Raw genomic sequence first — 22,895 nt, 5'->3', positions numbered from 1 at the left:
CGGTTCCCGCTTCACTTCCGCGGAGAGGCTCCTCCCCCTGAGGGAGATGGATGCCTTCCTTGGCCTCCTTTCTCATCCCCTCAGACGGCATTCGCTCTGAAGTGTAGACGTCCCCAAAGTGGTGGTCACTGGTCAGGGCCTCCAAAGGTCTTAATCCATTCCACTTAGAATCATAGAATCATAGAATCATAGAATAGTAGAGTTGGAAGAGACCACATGGGCCATCTAGTCCAACCCCCTGCTAAGCAGGAAATCGCATTCAAAGCACCCCCGACAGATGGCCATCCAGCCTCTGCTTAAAAGCCTCCAAAGAAGGAGCCTCCACCACGGCCCCGGGGAGAGAGTTCCACTGTCGAACAGCTCTCACAGTGAGGAAGTTCTTCCTGATGTTCAAGTGGAATCTCCTTTCCTGTAGTTTGAAGCCATTGTTCCGTGTCCTAGTCTGCAGGGCAGCAGAAAACAAGCTTGCTCCCTCTTCCCTATGACTTCCCTTCACATATTTGTACATGGCTATCATGTCTCCTCTCAGCCTTCTCTTCTGCAGGCTAAACATGCCCAGCTCTTTAAGCCGCTCCTCATAGGGCTTGTTCTCCAGACCCTTAATCATTTTAGTCGCCCTCCTCTGGACGCTTTCCAGCTTGTCAACATCTCCCTTCAACTGTGGTGCCCAAAATTGGACACAGTATTCCAGGTGTGGTCTGACCAAGGCAGAATAGAGGGGGAACATAACTTCCCTGGATCTAGACGCTATTCCCCTATTGATGCAGGCCAGAATCCTATTGGCTTTTTTAGCAGCCGCATCACATTGTTGGCTCATGTTTAACTTGTTGTCCACGAGGACTCCAAGGTCTTTTTCGCACACACTGCTGTCAAGCCAGGCGTCCCCCATTCTGTATCTTTGATTTCCATTTTTTCTGCCGAAGTGAAGTATCTTGCATTTGTCCCTGTTGAACTTCATTTTGTTAGTTTTGGCCCATCTCTCCAGTCTGTCAAGATCGTTTTGAATTCTGCTCCTGTCTTCTGGAGTGTTAGCTATCCCTCCCAGTTTTGTGTCGTCTGCAAACTTGATGATCGTGCCTTCTAACCCTTCGTCTAAGTCGTTAATAAAGATGTTGAACAGAACCGGGCCCAGGACGGAGCCCTGCGGCACTCCACTTGTCACTTCTTTCCATCATGAAGACGACGCATTGGTGAGCACCCTTTGGGTTCGTTCGCTTAGCCAATTACAGATCCACCTAACCGTAGTTTTGTCTAGCCCACATTTTACTAGTTTGTTTGCCAGAAGGTCGTGGGGGACTTTGTCGAAGGCCTTACTGAAATCCAGGTACGCTACATCCACAGCATTCCCTGTATCGACCCAACTCGTAACTCTATCGAAAAAAGAGATCAGATTAGTCTGGCATGACTTGTTTTTGGTAAATCCGTGTTGACTATTAGCAATGACCGCATTTGTTTCTAAGTGTTCGCAGACCACTTCCTTAATGATCTTTTCCAGAATTTTGCCTGGTATTGATGTGAGGCTGACCGGACGGTAATTGTTTGGGTCGTTCCTTTTTCCCTTCTTGAAGATAGGGACCACATTCGCCCTCCTCCAATCTGCTGGGACTTCTCCCGTTCTCCAAGAACTCTCGAAGATAATTGCCAGTGGTTCTGAAATAACTTCCGCTAGTTCCTTCAGTACTCTTGGGTGTAGCTGATCTGGCCCTGGGGACTTGAATTCGTTTAGAGAGGCCAAGTGTTCCTGGACAACTTGTTTCCCTATTTGGGGTTGGATTTCCCCCAATCCTTCGTCCATTCCGTGTTGCTGAGGTTGAAGATGGCTTTCTTTTTCTGAGAAGACCGAGGCAAAGAAGGCATTAAGTAGTTCTGCCTTTTCCCTGTCCCCTGTCGCCATCACCCCATCTTCTCCTTGCAATGGCCCTATCGCCTCCTTTTTCTTCCTTTTTCTACCAACGTAAGCAAAAAAGCCTTTTTTGTTGTTTTTTATGTCCCTGGCAAGCCTGAGCTCATTTTGCGCTTTAGCCTTGCGAACCTTTTCCCTTCAGGTGTTGGCTATACGTTTGAATTCTTCTTTGGTGATTTCTCCCCTTTTCCACTTCTTGTGCATGTCACTTTTGAGCTTTAGCTCAGTTAGAAGTTCTTTGGACATCCATTCTGGCTTCTTTGCACTTGTCTTATTTTTCTTCTTTGTTGGCACTGTTTGCATTTGCGCCTTGAGTATTTCACTTTTGAAAAACTCCCATCCATCCTTAACTCCCTTGTTTTTTAATATCGGCATCCATGGAATGCCGCTCAGTAATTCCTTCATTTTTTGGAAGTCAGCTCTCTTAAAGTCCAGAATGCGTGTTTGACTTGTCTTAGTTTCAGCATTCCTTTGTATTGCAAACTGCAGGAGCACATGGTCACTTGCCCCTAAGGATCCAACCACTTCAACTGTATTGATCAGGTCTTCCACATTTGTTAAGATTAGATCAAGAGTTGCTGATCCCCTTGTTGCCTCTTCTACCTTCTGGACCATAAAATTATCTGCAAGGCAAGTGAGGAATTTGTTGGACTTTGTACTCTTGGCTGAGTTTGTTTTCCAGCAGATATCGGGATAATTGAAATCGCCCATGACTACTATATCTCTTCTTTGTGCCTGTTTGGTCAGCTGTTGACAGAAGGCTTCATCAAGTCCTTCATCCTGACTCGGAGGTCTGTGGTAGACACCCACGACAAGGTCTTTTTGAGTCCCGGTTCCCTTGATTCTTATCCAGATGCTTTCAAGCTGGTTTCTTGGATTACAGTCTTGCATTTCTTCTGCAACGTAACTGTTTTTGACATATAAAGCTACTCCCCCTCCTCTCCCCTTTGTTCTATTTCTGTGAAAGAGGTTATAGCCCTCAATGGTTAAATTCCAGTGATGGGAGTCATCCCACCAGGTTTCAGTGATGCCTATGACATCGTATGTGTGGTGCTGTGCTAGGAGTTGGAGTTCGTCTTGTTTATTTCCCATGCTCTGAGCATTAGTGTAAAGACATGTAAGCCCCTGTGACCTCCCCTTGAGCTGTTTATTTGGGATTATTGTGCTCTCTGTACTTGGTCCTTGCTGTGTTTGTGCAGCCCTCCATTTAGCCTTTTGGCGGTTCCCTGTGGTCGTGGGTAATATAGTGTTCACCAGGCTGTTGTTCCCCTCCCCCAGTGGATCTAGTTTAAAGTGCGCCTGATGAGGTTTGTGAGTCTGTGTGCAAAAAGATGTTTTCCTACTTGTGTGAGATGCACCCCATCGCTTGCCAGTAGTCCATCCTCTTGGAAGAGTAGACCATGGTCAAGGAAGCCAAAATGCTCCTCTTGACACCATTTTCTGAGCCAGTTATTGACCTGTACTATTTTTCCGGCCCTTGTAGAGCCGTGTCCTACAACGGGGAGGAGGGATGAAAAGATCACATGTACATTATACAGTTTTAGCTTTGTTCCCAGAGCTCGAAAATCATTTGTGATCTTTTGAAAAGTATGCCTAGCGGTGTCATTGGTACCTACATGAATCAACATAAGGTGGGGAGGGTGATGGGGCTTTAGGAGCCTGCTGAGCCTCTGAGTGATATGGTGTATTTTTGCCCCCGGGAGGCAGCATGTTTCTCGAGCCATCCCATCCGGTCTGGAAATGATGGCTTCCGTTCCTCTAAGGAGGGAGTCACCTACTACCAAGACCTGTTTCCTTTGAGGATTGACAGGGTCCCTTTTGTGCAAGACAGTGTGTATGTCCCCTGAAGAGTGTTCCTGTTGAAGTGAATCATGTAGGTGTAAAGTGTTGTCCTCCTCCTCAACATCCCCAGTGCATTCATCAATGACAATCCATTGAGATACATCCGAGAGCCCATTACTCTCCCAAGGATGTTCCTGTTGCTCCTGGTCTATGATTGGGGATGGAGCATTTGCATGATTACATAAGTGTGACTGTGGTGATGCACTGTCCCCGTCAGGGCTATCCCCTGCGCATTGATCCAGGGTGGTCCACTGAGTGGTATCTAAGAAACTGTGGTCCTCCACAAGATGTGTTTCCTGATTGTATGTTAATGATGTAAGAATTTCAAATCTGTTGGGAGAAGGATGTCTGATTTCCAAGTATGTAAGCCACCCCCAGTTGCCCCCGTCAGATCCCTCAAGACAGCAATTCCCAAACTTTTGGGTCATGGATCCCTTCAGAAGACCTTTCCCCTCATGGTGAGATATTAAGAAATATGAAGTAAGTAAGTAAAACTGTATTTATATCCCGGCACACCATCTCCCAGTGGGGACTCAGGACGGCTCACAGCATCAAAGACAAACATTCAGTGCCACGAAGGATACAACAACATTGAAGTGATGCTCCTACGCCATCAACTCCGCTGGACTGGCCACGTTGTCCGAATGCCCGATCACCGTCTCCCAAAGCAGCTATGGAACCATAGGCAATCCAAGTAGTGCTATGTCAAGCTAACTCAAATGAATCAATCCTTATAGATATGCGCATGTATTTATTTTAGATCAAGGCTAAATGTGCTCAGGCACCCCCTCCCATCTCTTTGTTTACTGGTTGAAGATTTAATTTAAAACAGGTGCCAGAGTTTTAAAATTCCATTTTGAGCCCCTGAAGCCTAGGTCCCAAATTTTTCTACCACAGTGTTGAGTGATTTCGGCTCCGCAAGAATCACAGGTTCAGAAACCTGGTATGACAAGCTGACCATATAAGACACATACAGAATGAGGACAAAGAACAGACGCTTTATTCTCTTTTGGCCAAAAGAGAATGTCAACAGAGTATGTGCTCCAAATACTGACATACCCCAATGCAAATATGCATAAATATTTATAGCATTTTGACAGCAGTTGGAAACAAAGGACATCTGCAGCCCTGAGTGTCAATAGGTCCATTTTGTGGCCGGCTAAGATCTGCAGGCTGGTTGGCTGGAGTGTGCTGTCATTGCTGCCTATTGGTCTCTAGACTAGGAGGAAAATGTAATAAATTGTCTTTGTTCAATGTGTTGTCGAAGGCTTTCATGGCCGGGATCACAGGGTTGTTGTATGTCTTTCGGGCTGTGTGGCCATGTTCCAGAAGCATTCTCTCCTGACGTTTCGCCCACATCTATGGCAGGCATCCTCAGAGGTTGTGAGGTATGGAGAAAACTAAGCAAAGAGGTTAATATATATCTGTGGAAAGTCTAGGGTGAGAGAGGTCAGTGTGAATGTTGCGTAGTTAATCACTTTAATTAGCATTGAAAAGCTTATCTGCTGTCTTCTTCCTGCCTCTGGGGCATCCTTTGTTTAGAGTCGTTAACTGCCCTTGGTTGATTCATGTCTGGAAATCCTGTTTTCAGAGTATTGCTTTCTATTTACTGTTCTGATTTTTGAGTTTTTTTAATACTGGTAGCCAGATTTTGTTCATTTTCATGGTTTCTTCCTTTCTGTTGAAGTTGTCCACATGCTTGTGGATTTCAATGGCTTCTCTGTGTAGTCTGACATGATAGTTGTTAGAATGGTCCAGCATTTTTGTGTTCTCAAATAGTATTCTGTGTCCAGGCTGGTTCATCAAATGCTCTGCTATGGCTGATTTCTCTGGTTGAATTAGTCTGCAGTGCCTTTCATGTTCTTTGACTCTTGTTTGGGCGCTGCGTTTGGTGGTCCCTATGTAGACTTGTCCACAGCTGCATGGTATCCGGTAGACTCCTGCAGAAGAGAGAGGATCCCTCTTGTCCTTCGCTGACCGTAGCATTTGTTGGATTTTCTTCGTGGGTCTGTAGATAGTTTGTAGGTTGTGCTTCTTCATCAGCTTCCCTATGCGGTCAGTAGTTCCCTTGATGTATGGTAAGAACACCTTTCCTCTGGGTGGATCTTTGTCTTGACTCTCATGGCTTGTTCTTGGCCTTGCAGCTCTTCTGATGTCTGTGGTGGAGTATCCATTGGCCTGGATACTGATGAAGAAGCACAACCTACAAACTATCTACAGACCCACGAAGAAAATCCAACAAATGCTACGGTCAGCGAAGGACAAGAGGGATCCTCTCTCTTCTGCAGGAGTCTACCGGATACCATGCAGCTGTGGACAAGTCTACATAGGGACCACCAAACGCAGCGCCCAAACAAGAGTCAAAGAACATGAAAGGCACTGCAGACTAATTCAACCAGAGAAATCAGCCATAGCAGAGCATTTGATGAACCAGCCTGGACACAGAATACTATTTGAGAACACAAAAATGCTGGACCATTCTAACAACTATCATGTCAGACTACACAGAGAAGCCATTGAAATCCACAAGCATGTGGACAACTTCAACAGAAAGGAAGAAACCATGAAAATGAACAAAATCTGGCTACCAGTATTAAAAAAACTCAAAAATCAGAACAGTAAATAGAAAGCAATACTCTGAAAACAGAGGATTTCCAGACATGAATCAACCAAGGGCAGTTAACGACTCTAAACAAAGGATGCCCCAGAGGCAGGAAGAAGACAGCAGATAAGCTTTTCAATGCTAATTAAAGTGATTAACTACGCAACATTCACACTGACCTCTCTCACCCTAGACTTTCCACAGATATATATTAACCTCTTTGCTTAGTTTTCTCCATACCTCACAACCTCTGAGGATGCCTGCCATAGATGTGGGCGAAACGTCAGGAGAGAATGCTTCTGGAACATGGCCACACAGCCCGAAAGACTTACAACAACCCTGTCTTTGTTCAGTTTGAAGTTTTGTGGTGTTGCTTGTTCCTCCTCTCATTGGTGTGGGAAGGGAAAGAAATGTGGGTAGTTTTGAGGTAATGGGTGCTAATGATACTAGTTTCCCATATCTGGGTGAGGACACTGGTCTGTGCTGCTGAAACAATCGGTAGCAATTGATATTAGCCAACCTGAATGGGTTCCCAGGAGGATGAAAGAGGATGTTGGGGAACTTCTTTGTTAGGTGTATGGAAGCAATGTAGGGGGATTATGCCTACTGCCTGAAGTGGCGATGGGGTTTTTCTACGTTCCCCCAGTGAGTGCTTGTGAAAGTTGTATGTCCAGTTTAATAGTTATCTATGGAAGTTAGCTGAATTTAGGTTTCTGGGTGAAAGGTCCATTGGTTATCAAGATCTTTCCATGGCCACAAGTTTGAGGTCCTCCTTGAGGTCGAAGGTTTCAATAACAGTAAGCCACTGGCCAAAAACCAATGATGGTGGGATTCGTTTATCCTATGAAGACATTGAGGGGAGGGGAGGAGACATTTTGAGGGGAGGAGACATTGATTTTTTTTTACCATAAAGATGCAACAAGCCATCATACTGACCTCATCTGAGATATATTATATGTATGTATCATGGGGGCCTTGCAAACTAATATACAAAGTAAAATTTCTTCATCTGCAACATGAACACAAAAATCAAATTGAGGTGGTGAGTTCTTTTTGCTGGATGTCTTCAAAAAGAGGCTGGAGAGCTCCCTGTTGAGAATACAGATGGAGAACTGAGCAAGGGAGTTGGACTTCATGGTCCATAGTGCCCTTCAAATTCTATAATTTTGTGTGTCAATACCTGAAAATGCACATTTTATAGTACCATGCAGCACAACATATTGATGCCAATATACGTTTCTTAAGCATCAAAATATATGAAACCGCAAATTACAATTGAAAGTGTTAAAGAGAGATGGAAAGATTCACAGCCAAAGATTTTATTATGATACAGAACAAAAATTTGCAACTCAAATTGAATCAAGTAATCAAGTAATTTGTTACAGGAAAACCCATTACCATATTAAATACAGCTGAAACAAAATTGAGACACAAAATTGAGAGCAGCAGACTTCAGATTTTCTTGACAAAACCCAATTCCAGGATCACTGAAGGAATAAATGTGTCAAATTCATTCCTATAGCCCAAACGTGGCACTAGAATTTTTTTTAAAAAAACCTTTCCTTATCTTGCCATTCATTTTCAAAGTATTTGGAAGTATGCCTGCAGACAGATAAAATAACATGATCTGTTATTTTAAATTCCCCACTGCCCTGCTGCAGTGTTACATTGGGACCATAGCAGGACATGTTAAAAGGGTCGCTCATAGATACAGATCAGGTGCCCGTGATCCCTGTGAGGGCAATAGAAACTCAACACCTACTTAAAGCTACAGGTGCTGGAACCAGCCCTGCTCAGAGAGCAAGGATACACTTTGTTTGAAGAAATGAATTTATATGTAGAACACACATACCTTTAGGAGAGTTACTTTTAGAATGAACATACTATAATAGCATGCCAAAGTGTAAAAGTCTGTTGAAGCTATCCATAAACAAGTGGTGGAAAGCAGATGTTCTAGAATCCAGAACACTGCATTCCTTCACTTTTCAACAGATGGCTTAAGCCACACATGTCAAACTCAAGGCCTGCAGGCTGAATCCGGCCTGCCATATCATTTTATGTGGCCCATGAGGTTTTCAATGCCAGGGCAACATAGTTACATTTATATAGTCTTACAATTACAATCGGCCCTTTGAAGGCTGATGCAGCCCTCAGTGAAAATGAGTTTGACATCAACTGGCTTAATCATATCATTATATTATTTCTTATTCCAGGTAACTTTCCATAGTCTGCATACACAACAAATGACGAGCACAACTTGTGGCCAAATCCAACCCACCTGGGGCTTCATAGCCTTCCAGATTTGGCAGCCCACCTATAATGAAAAATACAGGGGTGTTGACAAGTATTTGGCTAGCCATAATATATGACTAGCTGCCCAACTTGGTTTGGAGGGTCACAGTTTGTACAGACCTGATTCAGAGAGCAAATCTCAATGCTTCCAAAAGAAAGCACAGGATGAACACAACTAGTCAAATACAACTGATGGGTAGTAGAATCATCTTATGAAAGCCTCACTGCACTAATTTTAATGAACTGACCGTACTCACATCCCATTGCCAGCAATGAGATGTGTAAACACTAAAGGTTAAACAATCATTGGTTCAAAGTATGAAAAAATAGACATTTTTTCTGGAATGCATTTGATTTTGTTAAAAGCATTATGAAGTCATGATTTGGTTCAGTTCCATAAGCAAGAGCTCATCTTCTAAAGCACTCCCCCCGCCCCAGCCAGATTATATCATAATCTTCCTTCAGTAGCTGCTGCATCTGTGAAAAAAAATGAAAGGCACTGACCCCAGTCCACAGATTCTTGGATATACCTGCAAGCCATAGATATTCTATTGTGTGCAAAACTCATTTACAAAGCTCCAATCACACTAGGAAGTGGAGAACACTAGTATTAAGTCTTCTTTGCACCACCTCAAATGTTGTGAGTCTTGACGTGAAGCACATGGATTCCTGGAGACTAGCTAAAAGGTGACATTCACCTTTGTGCACGGATCACACTTACTGGTTTGGGGGAAATTATTCATAACCTTTCACTTGTTATTTATTTTCCCTCTGCCCAGTGCAGTTAAAATATATAGGATTTGGCTGTGATATTAGATTCACAGGTCTTCAAGGCAGTAGTAAAATGCTTTAGTTTCATTTAATATTTTAAAAATAACATGCTGCCATAAAAAAACATTTCAATTGCTTTAGAAGCTATTTTTGCAGCAATGATGCAAATCAACATGTGTCACATTCCATTCACAGCGACCCAAGTAAAGTGTTCTTCTTCTGAGAACAATGTAGAGTTCCAAAGATCATGGAACATATCAGATCATGGGACATTCCATGGGAGACAGAAGTTTCTTTCTCCAACAGCAGGAAATCTTCTCTTACAAACCCGTTTTTTTGTTGTTTTTTTCATTCCATTTTGGATCTTTCAAAATGTGTGATCATTCTCTCCTGCAAAATTAACCCAGAGACAGATAACCGTGAATGCTGTCATTACTGCAATATAGAATGCACTAATTAAAATCACAAGAAATTATACCTAGGTTTTTCCTATTTTTTTAGCCATAATGGCATTTGTGAGAACGTTGAGCATTTCTTCTTCCTACTTCCTTGATCCAGTTTAACCTCATCTCCCTACCCCAACTGGGCTTCTAAATAGCCAATAAATTCTCTTGTAGGAAAAACATGAAGGGTGATTGCGTAAGAAAATAGCAGTTAGGGAAGAATTCAGCACATTTCACTCCCACAAAATTCTCCCCTGTAGGTCACCTCCTCCCAGTCCTATATTCCCATTATGTTGACAAACACAGACATATGTATTCATCTGGTTCAACTCTTATATAACTGGATATTATACCAACTATTCTCAGTGGAAATGGAAATACTCAGGTTCAGAATCCTGAATCTACATATAATTGCCTTCCCTCCTATTATGGAGGAGGGACACTGATACAATCTTTTGATTTAAATAGTTACTTGTATTGCCTTTTGAATGTCTGACTGGGAAATATTTTTTATTTTTCGTTTTACAAAATAATCAAAAGATTAATAAAAACAATTAAAATACATAGAAAAATCAACACACTAAAACAGTAAAAACAGTAAAAAGTGAAACCCTGAAGCCAAACATATTTATATATCTTCCCCCCCCCCCAAAAAAAACAGGAAAAGTCCAAATAATAGTTTTTCAACAATATGGACTGAAAAAATAGTAGTTTGCTGACACAAACATTTCATCAATAAAGCTCACATATAATTGCATTATTTTGAAGCATTTTACACTGTAGATGGAACAGATTTCAACATCATTGGGGAAAAGTTTTCCAACCCCAACCCCCCGCTCCTCTTTCTCCCCTAAAATGTTATCTTACAAAATATCTTCAAAAGCGATAATTGCTTCTAGCCAGGTCTATGAGTAAATGGCAAAATGGAACAACACAGTTGCTTGCATTATATGCAGAAAGTACAACTGTACTATTTAACCCAAGGTGTATCTACATTGCACAATTACTGTAAAGCAGTTTGATGCCACTTTTAACTTTTATGGCTTCATACTTTGGAATCCTGGGATGTGTCATGATGTGTCAAGGAGCTGAGACTCTCTGTCAGATAATGTTAGTCCAATAATCCAAAATTACTATTCCCCAAGGAACTCTTAAGTGCCTGTCTATATTATATGATTAAACCAACATAATCCTCAATCCCTCTCGTTTGCAGTGTATCCTTCTAAATAGCTCAGCAAACTATAAATCTCAGGTCATCATAATATGGAACCATGATAATTAAAGTGGTATGAAATTGTGCAGTGTGAATAGACCTCCAGTTTTCAAAAAATATTTATTCAAAATGATGTATCCATCTTCAATGGTTCCTCTTCCTTATATTTATGTTTTTATGCTTTTTTCCTCTGACTGAAAGCCAATTAAAACATTCTGTTTTTTAAAAGGCGGAAATAATTTCCTTAGTTCTTGGCTCATGCCTTTTCTGTCTAGTAACAGGACTAGAATTATTGTTCACTGACCTCATCTGAATCCAGAAGTGCTGGAAGAGAACTGCATTAAGAGAAGGAGAGAGAGAAAATACAACATTGGCAAGAAGGAATAATGTTAACAATTATCATTACACACTTCAGAGATATGTTTTATCCAATTAAGATTTGGAGCAATCATGCTACATGTGGCCACTTGGGGAGTCCAACGTAGCTTGAAGATCTCCATTATCCCCTGACCTCACAAAGCCCCCAGCATGCCCTTATGTTTTCCAACTTATCAATCCCCCTTTTTTCCCAAATGTTTCAAAAGGGCCAAAAACTCTGTTTTGTGGGTGCCCCCCCCTCCCAAATAGGGCCCCAAGGTGACCAGAAGTGATGCAACTTCACTACTTCCAGTTGCTCAAAATGATACTGAAGCAACATGATGCAGCCCTCTAGAGGAGACTGAAACAGTGGCAGCTAACCCATTATCAGACTATTAATGCACACACACAATGCAGTTAAAGGAAAAACATAAATTTGGGAAATTCTTGTTTACTTCGTTATTAGAAACAAGAAAATCAGCACTAAAGCTTCAACTACCAGAAAGTTACAACCCAAGTTCAGACATTCTATTGAAAACTGGCAGCTGGTAGTCCTCAGGAAGAAACTACTAAAACATCAATTATGTACTTGAAATGACAAGTGTTTTTAGTAATTCTGCTTCTGGTATCTCTTTTGTTCATAGGTCACACTACAAATACTTACACGTCAGTTACTGAAGAAGGGACATTCTCTTCTACCCATTTCAAATCATCTTCCTGCTAGATTTTTGAGGAAAACTGGTTAGTTGATTTTTCCCATCATTATTTTGTCATTCTGATTTACAATAAAATTAACCCAATAAAATATATTATGTGTAATCTGTCTTACAAAAGCTTTGCTAACTAAATCCCCCTTTCTCTTTTTTTTCTTTTTTGTCGTTATTGTGTGGGTATGGACATTTACAAAAATATGCAGAATTAAACGAAACTTTCCTTAAGTATGCTATATTAACAGATATCTAAAGTGACCCATTTCACTACTTTTCAATTGAAAGGTGCCAGTTTTGGGAGAAAAATTATTACAGTAGAGTCTCACTTATCCAACACTTGCTTATCCAACATTCTGTATTATCCAACGCATTTTTGTAGTCAATGTTTTCAATACATCGTGATATTTTGGTGCTAAACTCGTAAATACAGTAATTACTACATAGCATTACTGTGTATTGAATTACTTTATCTGTCAAATTTGTTGTATAACACGATGTTTTGGTGCTTAATTTATAAAAACATAACCTAATTTAATGTTTAATAGGCTTTTCCTAAATCTCTCCTTATTATCCAACATATTCGCTTATCCAACATTCTGCCAGCCCATTTATGTTGGATAAGCGAGACTCTACTGTATTACATCTTTTAACATTTTAATTCTATTTAAAAGGGGAAAAGGCAATTATTCATATACTATTTTCCATTTAATTTAAGTAGATATGGGAGACACTTTCCAAGACTGGAAATAATGAGCAAGATCATTTGCTGTACTGAAAAATTATAGGTTGCGTTTTAAAAAAAAGAACAGCAATACATCTAAATATAAGTTTATATTAGACATGTATCCAGTTTTGACTCTTATTTTCTTCTTGGCTATTAGCCTAGGAACAGTTCTTTTCATTTCAATATTTCCATGCAGTTTATTACTACCTAGGCCAGCAATTTACAATTTCCTTACATGTTCTGCCTTCTACTCCAGTAGGAGCTACCAGTATGTGAAAAATCAAACTTACTGATTTGTTGGTTTTTGGATTTCCATTTGATTCTTGTTTGGAACTTCTCATTTTCATCCCTTCTGTGTACGATAACAAGGGAGGGGGAAACCCAGTCAACCAGATGATTAGAAAGTATAAAAGTTTGACTAGAATATGAAGCATTATCCAACTTTTCAATCTCTTTGCCATGCATAGAACAGGATAAAAAATTAATTATCACAGGGAAAACACTGAACCATATTATTATTATTATTATTATTATTATTATTATTATTATTATTATTATTTTATTTTTATACCTTGTCTCCATCTCCCCGAAGGGACTCAGGGTGTCTTACATGAGGCCAAGCCCAGGTGATTACAATAATTTCCTCAGAGTGGGAAAAGGTAGAAACCACTGCTGTAGATCTTTAGATTTTAACAAATGGCACATAGGACTGGTTTTCCAGGCCTGATTTTACTCTGCTTTTAATCTGAAGCAATGATCGTTTATACATGCAGCAAGAGTTCTCAACAGCCACAAAATCTGGCTGTAATGGGTAGGAAGAGCAAAGGCAATCTAGCAGTTTAAATGGCAAGTTGGAACCCACACACTTGCAGCCTCCTTCCCTTTCAAAGATAATCTGTTTCTCACAGAATCCTTTGCCCTTCCTATTACTATCTCAGGCGCTCACATGGAATTATAACAAAAAGCATAAATGAAACAAAAATGTCACAACCAACTGTGAATAAAATTAGGTGAGAAATTGTGACTCGTCATATTTTAGTTTCTTTCTACTTCCATCTCTACCAAAAGCCCTTCTGAATTAACTGAATACAAATGTCTTTGCTGAGTTTGGCAAGAAGCTAAACTTTGGAAAAATATCTATTCATAAAAGAGAAATACTGTTTTTTGTTGTTGTTTTTCTTACCAAAGCTTTCTTTCAGCATTGGTTCCTTTTGTTCATCGTCCTCCTCTTCTTCAGACAATGGCGAAAAGGCAAATCTTTTGAAAACAAATAAAGCAAATCTTTGTAAAAAAATAGACGAAATAAATAAAGCAACAAAGATCTGGTTCAACAGACCAAAATGAACATTTTCAGAGTCTATGTCAAATATACACAGAGAGAAGGGGGGGGTGTTCACAATTACAGTAGAGTCTCACTTATCCAACACTCGCTTATTCAATGTTCTGGAATATCCAACGTATTTTTGTAGTCAATGTTTTCAATACATCGTGATATTTTGGTGCTAAATTCGTAAATACAGTAATTACTACATAGCATTACTGCGTATTGAACTACTTTTTCTGCCAAATTTGTTGTATAACATGATGTTTTGGTGCTTAATTTGTAAAATCATAACCTAATTTGATGTTTAATAGGCTTTTCCTTAATGCCTCCTTATTATCCAACATATTCACTTATCCAACGTTCTGCCGGCCCGTTTATGTTGGATAAGTGAGACTCTACTGTACCTAAAACAGGAAAAGAAAGCTGCTGGATATCAAAATAACCAGGTGTTTTGAACTTATATATATATATACAATGCACTTAGTCTTAAAACAAAGATTATGAATTTTATACCTCTGGTTGTTGGCCGAGGGCCTCCAAAGAACCATGATGGCAAAAAGTATCATTGAAAACAAGAGCCGCCAGACGGCATCATCTACCCACACCTCCTGCCAATCCTATTAACAGAAAGGCAAAGAAATAATTATTTTCAAAAGAGAAATGGTGATACTTTCAATAAGAAAGAAGGACAAGAATCTTTACTAAATTCTTAGCTACTTGACTGTCAAACAAAAACACACTTTTCATGGCAATTAAAAAAGATAAACCATACTTACTGACTGACAGTCTACCAGCCTGAAAGTTGTCCAGATGATAAAAATAACAGATGCTAAAGGTATAAAAGCACAACACAAAAAAAAGATTAGCAAGTCAGATAAGACTGTAGAATTCTCTATAAAATATTTCTGAGTGATATTTGGAAGAATCTATAACCATGGAAGTTATACCAAGGAGCAATGTATATTCCTTGATCTACAGTTATTAGTTTGCAATTTTTTTACAATGAGAGGATGAATGAGGAATTATTTCCAAAGCTCACCTGCTATTGCCAAGACGAGAGTGCTTGTAAAGTGTCGGTAGAGAGAAAGCTTCACAACGTTCCTCCTAAGTTTTAACAACTTCATTGTCTGAGTCAAACTGATAAATATGTAATGGTAAGTCAAGAAAAACAGCCCAAACTTAACATCAGGGATGGGCAAAATTAGGAGAGTTAATTTAGGTTCAACAAGCACAGGGATACTGACATAAATATGTTAGTACTGTACTCTTAAACACTGGAAATTTGTTAACTTGTATATATCAAAGTGAAATCCATCACCGCCACTGGGCTTTCACTGCCACTTGCCTCGAGCACTGTCTCAGAAAATAAGAATAAATTATGAAAACCATCAGAAACCACTTCTCTGTGATACTTCAGAAGCTGTTTCACTTAGAAATAGTAAACAGACCTATCCACCTAAATACGTATTAATGGCACTGGAGTCTCCATATAATGACCTCTCTTCAGATCTTATGCCATTAACACAAAGTATTGCTGTGTGAACACAGTTTTCAATAGTTTCTACAAAAGGGTTACAAATAAGGCTGGGGGGATTTTATTAGCACAGTTATCTTGATTACAAATGCACTCTGTAGATAGACTTAGATAGAAAGTTGACTGCTAAAACAGGCAGAGTTGTTCTCTTTGAATACATAGCTCATTCTTTTGTAGAAATATAGACTAGGGATCCACATGACCTAGCAGAGCTGACATCACTACACTAAAAAGCAGGATCATCAGTAACCAGTAACCATTATTGGTTCTCTACATGCTTTTAGATCAGGGTGGGCAAAATGGTTTCAGAGTCAACATTGTTAGCAGGAGAGGGCCAAGAACATGGTGAAATGCCTTCTAGCCTCCTATGACTTTTCCAGATCTTCTGTGTTACCAATGTGATCCTTGAGCCTACTCCTTGCACCACAACACCAAACATTTTGACTAAGAGAACTATTCCAATGAATTTAATGGCACTTGCTCCCTAATGAGTAAGGCCCAAAATGTCAAAGAATTATGCTTGCGAAGGGAAACAAGCAAAACCAGAATCTGGTAGAATATCTGCAGACAAATGCCACCCACCACAAAAGCCCAATTCCAAAGGTATTAAAATTCCACCAAAAAAGCCAGTGAAGAAGGATATCCACCAACAGAGAGCAGTATCTAGGAAAGCCAATGGAATAAAAGCCAAGGAGGCAAGATCATTCTGTGCCTAGAGAGAGAAAGAGAAAAGGGTATTGAGATCAAGGCGGACCAGAAGCAAGATGCAAGGTTGCTGTAGTACAATCCGCTGCATATCTACTCAGAAGAAAGTCCCACTCAGGTTAAAGAAATTTACTCCCGCGTAAGTGTGTACAGAATTGCAGCCTCAAGCACACAATTTGTTATAACAGTAGTTTGCTGACAATAATGTAAAGGCACCAAATATGTTTTTTTTCTCCATTCATTCAGCAAGACATGTAGTCCTGTAGGTCTCAATGGACTGCAAATGAAGAACATCCAAGACTCATACTCCCCAGCTCTGTTCTAGATCCAAAACTGATCCTGAAGATTCAGGCCCAAAACTGCTGTACAAGTATTCTGCTGCATTAGAAAGCTGTTAAATCAATAAATGATTTAGCATTCCAAAATCTAGATAAAGTAGTGCCAGACCTGTCTGTCTACTCTAAACCAATGATAGGCAACATGATTTAATCTAGGAATCCCTTTGGAAACGATTAGTTCAAAACCCTGGCAAAGCAATCTGCCTTTCCCTGCAACAGCCAATTGTGATGCAAGACTACTTAGGGCCCTTCCACACAGCCCTATATCCCAGAAAATCAAGGCAGAAAATCCCACAATATCTGCTTTGAACTGTGTAATTTGAATCTACACTGCCATATATTCCAATTCAAAGCAGATAATGTGGGATTTTATTCAGCTGTGTGAAAGGGGCCTTAGGATTGCTCTGTCCAAGAAGCTCTATTCAAATGATCGAAACAAGGGTTACTTAAAGACAGAGAAAGAGACTTGTGCTAGACCAGTGGTTCTCAACTTGGGGTCCCCAAATGTTTTGGCCTACAAAACTCCCAGAAATCCCAGCCAGTTTACCAGTTCTTAAGATTTCTGGGTGTTGGAAGACCAAAACATCTGGGGAGCCCAGGTTGAGAACCACTATGCTAGACCAACTGCTCTGTCCCAGTATCCCTCTTCAGACATTCTAAGTAAGAATTAACACAAGATGAGGGGAGTATACTAGCCCTCCACCACTGTCAGCCTTTTTTTTGCGTAAAAATTACAAGTAGAGAATGCCTTGCATACATAGCCTGGATCTACACTGCCCTATATCGCAGAATCTGATCCCATATTATCTGCGTATCCCAGATTATCTGGCAGTGTAGACTCATATAATCCAGTTCAATCCAGATTATCTGGGATCAGATCCTGGGATGTAAGGCAGTGTAGATCCAATAGAAGCTCTCCATATGAGCCAGATCGTTGGAAAATCAGGGTTCAGAATCATGTCTCCATGCATATTAAGGGGTTTTGACTTCAGACTCACTGCTTTCTGCATGAACAAATAGAGAGGTGCAGCGCAATCATGTTCCTCTTTATGGTTTGGGTTAACATATATTTCCAAAACATAGGAGTATGTACAGGAAACAAATGAGTAAAAATTAATGCTTTGAAAGCGATTTTCCCAGGCAATCTCCTGGGAGTCAGCAAGATGTCTTAAAATAACAGCAGCTCAATACAGAATTACAGATAATAATGTGTTAAAATCACACAGAACATATCTGATCCTAGACATTTTGTAGCCTGGGTTAGAACAGTAAATAAGGCTCCAGCCCTTCTATACTTCCATATAATCCAATTCAAAGCAGATAACCTGGGGTTTATATAGCAGTGTAGAAGCTTTACTAAGGTTGGTCAAGGACAATGCATACTACCCAAAGCTACCCAAGTTACTTGAAATTTGGGGCAGAAAACTGAAACATCCTTTGACATTAGAATTCAACAGGGCGCCAGAACTTGAAACCCACCAGTTGTCATCTCCTCTAAACCTGGAAGAACTCGGAGAAGCTATCAAGCAATGTAAAACTGGTAAAGCACCTGGCCTAGATGACTTAATGATGGAGCAAATCAAACATTTGGGGCCCAAAGCTGAAAACTGGCTTTTGAAATTCTACAATCAATGCTTGGCACACAAACAAATTCCCAAAGTATGGAGGAAAATTAAGATCATTGCCATTTTAAAACCTGGTAAAGATGCCTCCAATGCCAGGAACTACCGACCAATCTTCCTCTTATGTCATTTATATAAAGTATATGAGAGGATGCTATTAAATCGATGAGGACCTGTCATCGAACCTAAGCTTATTGCACAACAAGCAGGTTTCAGACCAGGGAAAAACTGTACAGATCAAATTCTTCATCTGACTGAGCATATCGACTAAGGCTATGAGAAAGGCTGTATTACGGGAACAGTTTTTGTGGACCTTACGGCAGCCTATGACATGGTGCAACATAGAAAAATGCTGCATAAAGTCTACCATATCACCTGGGACTTTGACTTTACAAAAACTGTCCAGACCCTCTTGGAAAACCGCAGCTTCTATGTGGAGTTTCAGGGCAGGAAAAGTAGATGGAGGAGGCAAAAAAATGGTTTACCCCAAGGCAGCGTTCTTGCACTGACCTTGTTTAACATCTTCACGAACGATCAGCCACTACCACCACTCACAAAGAGCTTTATATATGCTGATGACCTTGGCCTAACAACACAAGCAAAGGAGATTTTGAAACAGTTGAAAGCCAACTCACTAATGCCTTGAAAGATCTCTCCAGCTACTACAAAGAGAACCACCTGAAGCCTAACCCTGCCAAGACACAAGTGTGTGCTTTCCACCTACGTAACCATGAAGCCAACAGGAAACTGAAAGTTACCTGGGAAGGCCAAGAGCCTAAACACTGTTTCCATCTTAAATATCTTCGTGTCACCTTAGATCGAACACTAACATATAGGAAACACATTTCTTGCACTTTTGATACCCCAAATGACCTTATTCTGTCTAACAGCAAGAATGGTTCTTCCACTGTCCACAAGCCCAAGTGAATCTATATCTAAAAGAAAACTGCAAAAAGAGCTGCCATTGTTGTAAAGATATGATTATCTCTTTCTTGTGTGCAAGAACAAGAAACTACAATTTCTTCCTCAATTCTCACATTTTCTGTTGGTCTTGAGAGTTATAACATTTTCTAGAATAATTTTTGCATAAATTTTACATATTCTGCAAACTGCATAGCCCAGGTACAATAGCTATGCCCTTTTTGCATTGCTATCAGAAACAGCACATTACCAGTCCTTTTGTGTTTGCTCTCTTTGTGCGATTTGTATCACAAAGAGACACTTTGAGGTAATATATCCTAATCCCCTTAGTCTCATGCTGGAAGTAAAAAAAAATATTGCAGCAATTAATGAACTCTTCACAGGCTTTCACAACCAATCAATACCAGGTCTCATCAAGAAGTAATTTAGAAAGATTTCTTTAACACTCTGCATCATACACACAATTATCCCAGTAAGTACCACTAAAGTAGCCTGAATATTCTGAAGGAGCTGGGGTGGCAAAGGCCAACAGGGAACTCTGGCATGGGCTGGTCCATGAGGTCACGAAGAGTTGGAAGCGACTAAACGAATAAACAACAACATTCTGAAGTTATCAGATCCTGTAATTGTACTTCAAAGCTAAGCAAGATTAGGCCGGGTTAACATTTTGAATGGAGACTGGCATGTACTGTAGGTTAAAGTCAGAGAAAGACAATGACAAATCATTTCTGGATATTCATTGCCTAAGAAGACCCTATGGAATTTATGGGATCACTATACGTTAATAGGCAATTTGAAGGCACATACATAATTATTTAATCAGGACTTCTTTGAGTAGACATGCATAGGATTTCACTGCTTTACAGAGAAATTTTAAACCACATCAAATGCATACCCCCATTATACACCACAACATTCACAACAGACACATATAATAAAAAAATGCAATAGTGTTGATTCTTATTGAAATCTATGAGATTTCAGTACACTATATAAATTGAGCTGAACCTTCCCTGAATTAACCTGCTGTTCATTACTCTTTGTATTGGCAAGTCCAAAGGTGACTTATGCTATGCTGTATCAAAATCTTTTGTGAGGGGATGATGGATGGATAATCATTTATTGTCTTCTGAAATATCTAGAGGCACCCAAAAATTTGGATCAAAGAGCTTGGAAAGTTTATTGCCATTGTTCTTAAATTAAAGCCACACTACACAACTTCTGAAAGGATATCCAGTAAATAATACAGGAGTCAATGACAGATAGCGCAATGTTAGCTATCAAAGCTGTAACACCACGGAAAGACTGAAAAGGTATCAAAAAGAAAGAAAGTTTTAACAGAAAGGCATGAGAAGAACACAGACACGATCAACACAAAACCAAGAAGCAGTTTAACTCTGTCCAATACAGATGAAACCCAGGTTTTTCATCAAAAACCAACTAGAAATAATAAATTATTACCTACTTCCAGATTGCCAAAACTACTGTTAGTATCAACTAATATATTTATAGAAATACAATATAGGTTGAATATTGCTTATCCAATAATCTAAAACACTCCAAAATTCAAAACTGTCCACATTGATAGATGAGATAGCGACACCTTTGCTTCTGATGGTTCAATACAAACAAATTTTGCTTCATACACAAAATTATTTAAAATGTTGCATAAAATTACCTTCAAGCTATGTTTAAGGTATGTTTGAGACATAAATGAATTTTATGTTTAGACTTGAGTCCCATCACCAAGATATCTCATCATATGTGTAAATATTCCAAAATCTGAAAAAATCTGAAATACTTCTGATCCCAAGCATTTCATATAAGTGATATCCAACCTATATGTACAAAATATAATCTGTATGAATTGTTTGTTTCAGACTTTTGCAATCCACAAAGGCATAATGCCCTTCTCTACATGTCTTGGAAACTAAACATATACTTGTATTACACACAATATACAATATCCACCTGCATTATCTACAATGCATTCTATATCTGTTTGGCTGTCCTTTCAGTGTTCCCAAATTAGAATCACAACCATGCTTCTACTCACAGAGTTGTACAATTTCAAAACTATGTATTATTTAGCAAAAACAAATGACAATAATAGAAATGGGAATAGAAGTAACTGAATTCCTTTTGAGAGTGTGTGTATGTGTACATGGACACACATGCACATATTGTTAAGATGACAATAGATGTAATAAAACAATGCAGTTTCATCCACAAAAATAATAATGAAGTCAATATTAATCTGTTCATTTAAAGCACATTAATTTATAAGATGGCAAGAAACTGCTCTTTAAGCATTCTTTAATGATAAGCATACAAGTCAGCTGAGCAATAAAAAGTCTGTTCAACAAAATGCAAAAGATTATTTGCTATCTGTTATATAGTGTCGTCTTGCCACATGTTAAATATATTTTAAAAAGCATGAAAATCCAGTATGATTACAAACCCCAGTGACTCTGAGGACACCTTCCATGCCAGAAAATAATAAATAGAGGGCTCCAGCAACAACTACTTTGTGAAGAGTGATTCCAAGACGAGGTCTGCAATGGAAATAAAAAGAGAAAATGGAAATAAGCTTCAACTTTACAGCTGAGATGGGTCATATAACCCATAACATTATCTATCTAGGTACTGGTGCTTGCCTTACACAATGAATTGCAGATCTTTCCCACTTGCTTTGAAGACCTTTAAGTTATTTAAAGATATACTCGCAGTATATGAAATGTAAGAAGCCTGACATTCACTACAGATGGAATGAATATTCAAGAAAAAGTGCTTAACATACAGGAAGCAGAATTTGAGCAAATTCAGTTCCTCTCCAATGGATCCCCTCCTTACATCTGCCAACATTCACCCTGACCTTTGCTACCCTTTGTTCATGTTCTAAGGGAGTGTATTCCAGCCCTATGTCCCCAGACTTTGAAGATAGCTCCAAAAGGTCCTACTATGACCATTAGTCAAGAATTCTGGGATTTGTAATCCAACAATCAAGAATCACTGTTCTTTCTTTCATCTGAAACAGAGATGCAGGAGGATGAGGATCACAGAAACAGAGCCGGAATATATTCTCCTACCAGGAAGGATTAAATTTATATTCCAATCCCATCATTCCAAGAAGGAAAAGAGCTGAAAATTTTCTGCTAGAGAAGAGGCCTCCCATACCTCTCCCATCATTGGTAGAGCCTGTCTGCTACCTACTCTCTTTCTCCCAAGATTAAGCATATGGCTTTTTTTCATGGCAAAGGGTGGTTGGCATAGTATTTCCCATTCTAAGGTGGGGCAGGGGACTTGAGAAAACTGCACCCAAGGATTGTGAATGTCTGACTCCAACATTTTATGGATGAATGAGCCAGAGTTGAAAGCCCAAAATTAGTACTTACTTGACTATACCGTATCCCAGGCTCACTATAATAACAAGAGTTCGAGCAAGTGACCGCTTCAGTGCTGAAAGCAGCTCAGCCAATATCAGTGCTCCCTGGACTGTGAATAAAAAAACCCACAAGACGAAAGGATTATTAAGCATGTTTAGGATTTGGCACATGGACTGAATTATCACAGATATTTCAATGTAGACATTTC

The 22,895-nt window shown here is 39.7% G+C and overlaps 1 protein-coding gene across 2 annotated transcripts in view; it reads right to left on the bottom strand.

Annotated features, from left to right (window-relative positions):
- Positions 1-7,650: 7,650 nt before the first annotated feature.
- Positions 7,651-22,895, bottom strand: part of tmem87a (transmembrane protein 87A) — a 31,593-nt gene continuing 16,348 nt past the window's right edge. Inside the window, exons 10-20 of one of the 2 annotated variants that reach the window (XM_008104221.3) lie at positions 22,697-22,796; positions 21,763-21,856; positions 20,535-20,606; positions 15,221-15,329; positions 14,958-15,010; positions 14,695-14,798; positions 14,041-14,114; positions 13,148-13,209; positions 12,088-12,143; positions 11,371-11,401; positions 7,651-9,800 (exon numbers count right to left, since the gene is read on the bottom strand). In XM_008104221.3, the coding sequence (XP_008102428.1) occupies positions 9,759-9,800; positions 11,371-11,401; positions 12,088-12,143; positions 13,148-13,209; positions 14,041-14,114; positions 14,695-14,798; positions 14,958-15,010; positions 15,221-15,329; positions 20,535-20,606; positions 21,763-21,856; positions 22,697-22,796 (797 nt within the window). In that variant the 3' untranslated portion in view covers positions 7,651-9,758. Of the gene's footprint in view, positions 9,801-11,370; positions 11,402-12,087; positions 12,144-13,147; positions 13,210-14,040; positions 14,115-14,694; positions 14,799-14,957; positions 15,011-15,220; positions 15,330-16,358; positions 16,428-20,534; positions 20,607-21,762; positions 21,857-22,696; positions 22,797-22,895 lie in introns of both variants that reach the window. The other variant, XM_008104228.3, reaches the window with a different exon arrangement.

The sequence above is a fragment of the Anolis carolinensis genome, chromosome 1, assembly GCF_035594765.1.
Source record: "Anolis carolinensis isolate JA03-04 chromosome 1, rAnoCar3.1.pri, whole genome shotgun sequence".
Classification (NCBI taxonomy): Eukaryota; Metazoa; Chordata; class Lepidosauria; order Squamata; family Dactyloidae; genus Anolis; species Anolis carolinensis.
This window is presented reverse-complemented; position numbering and strand designations above follow the sequence as displayed.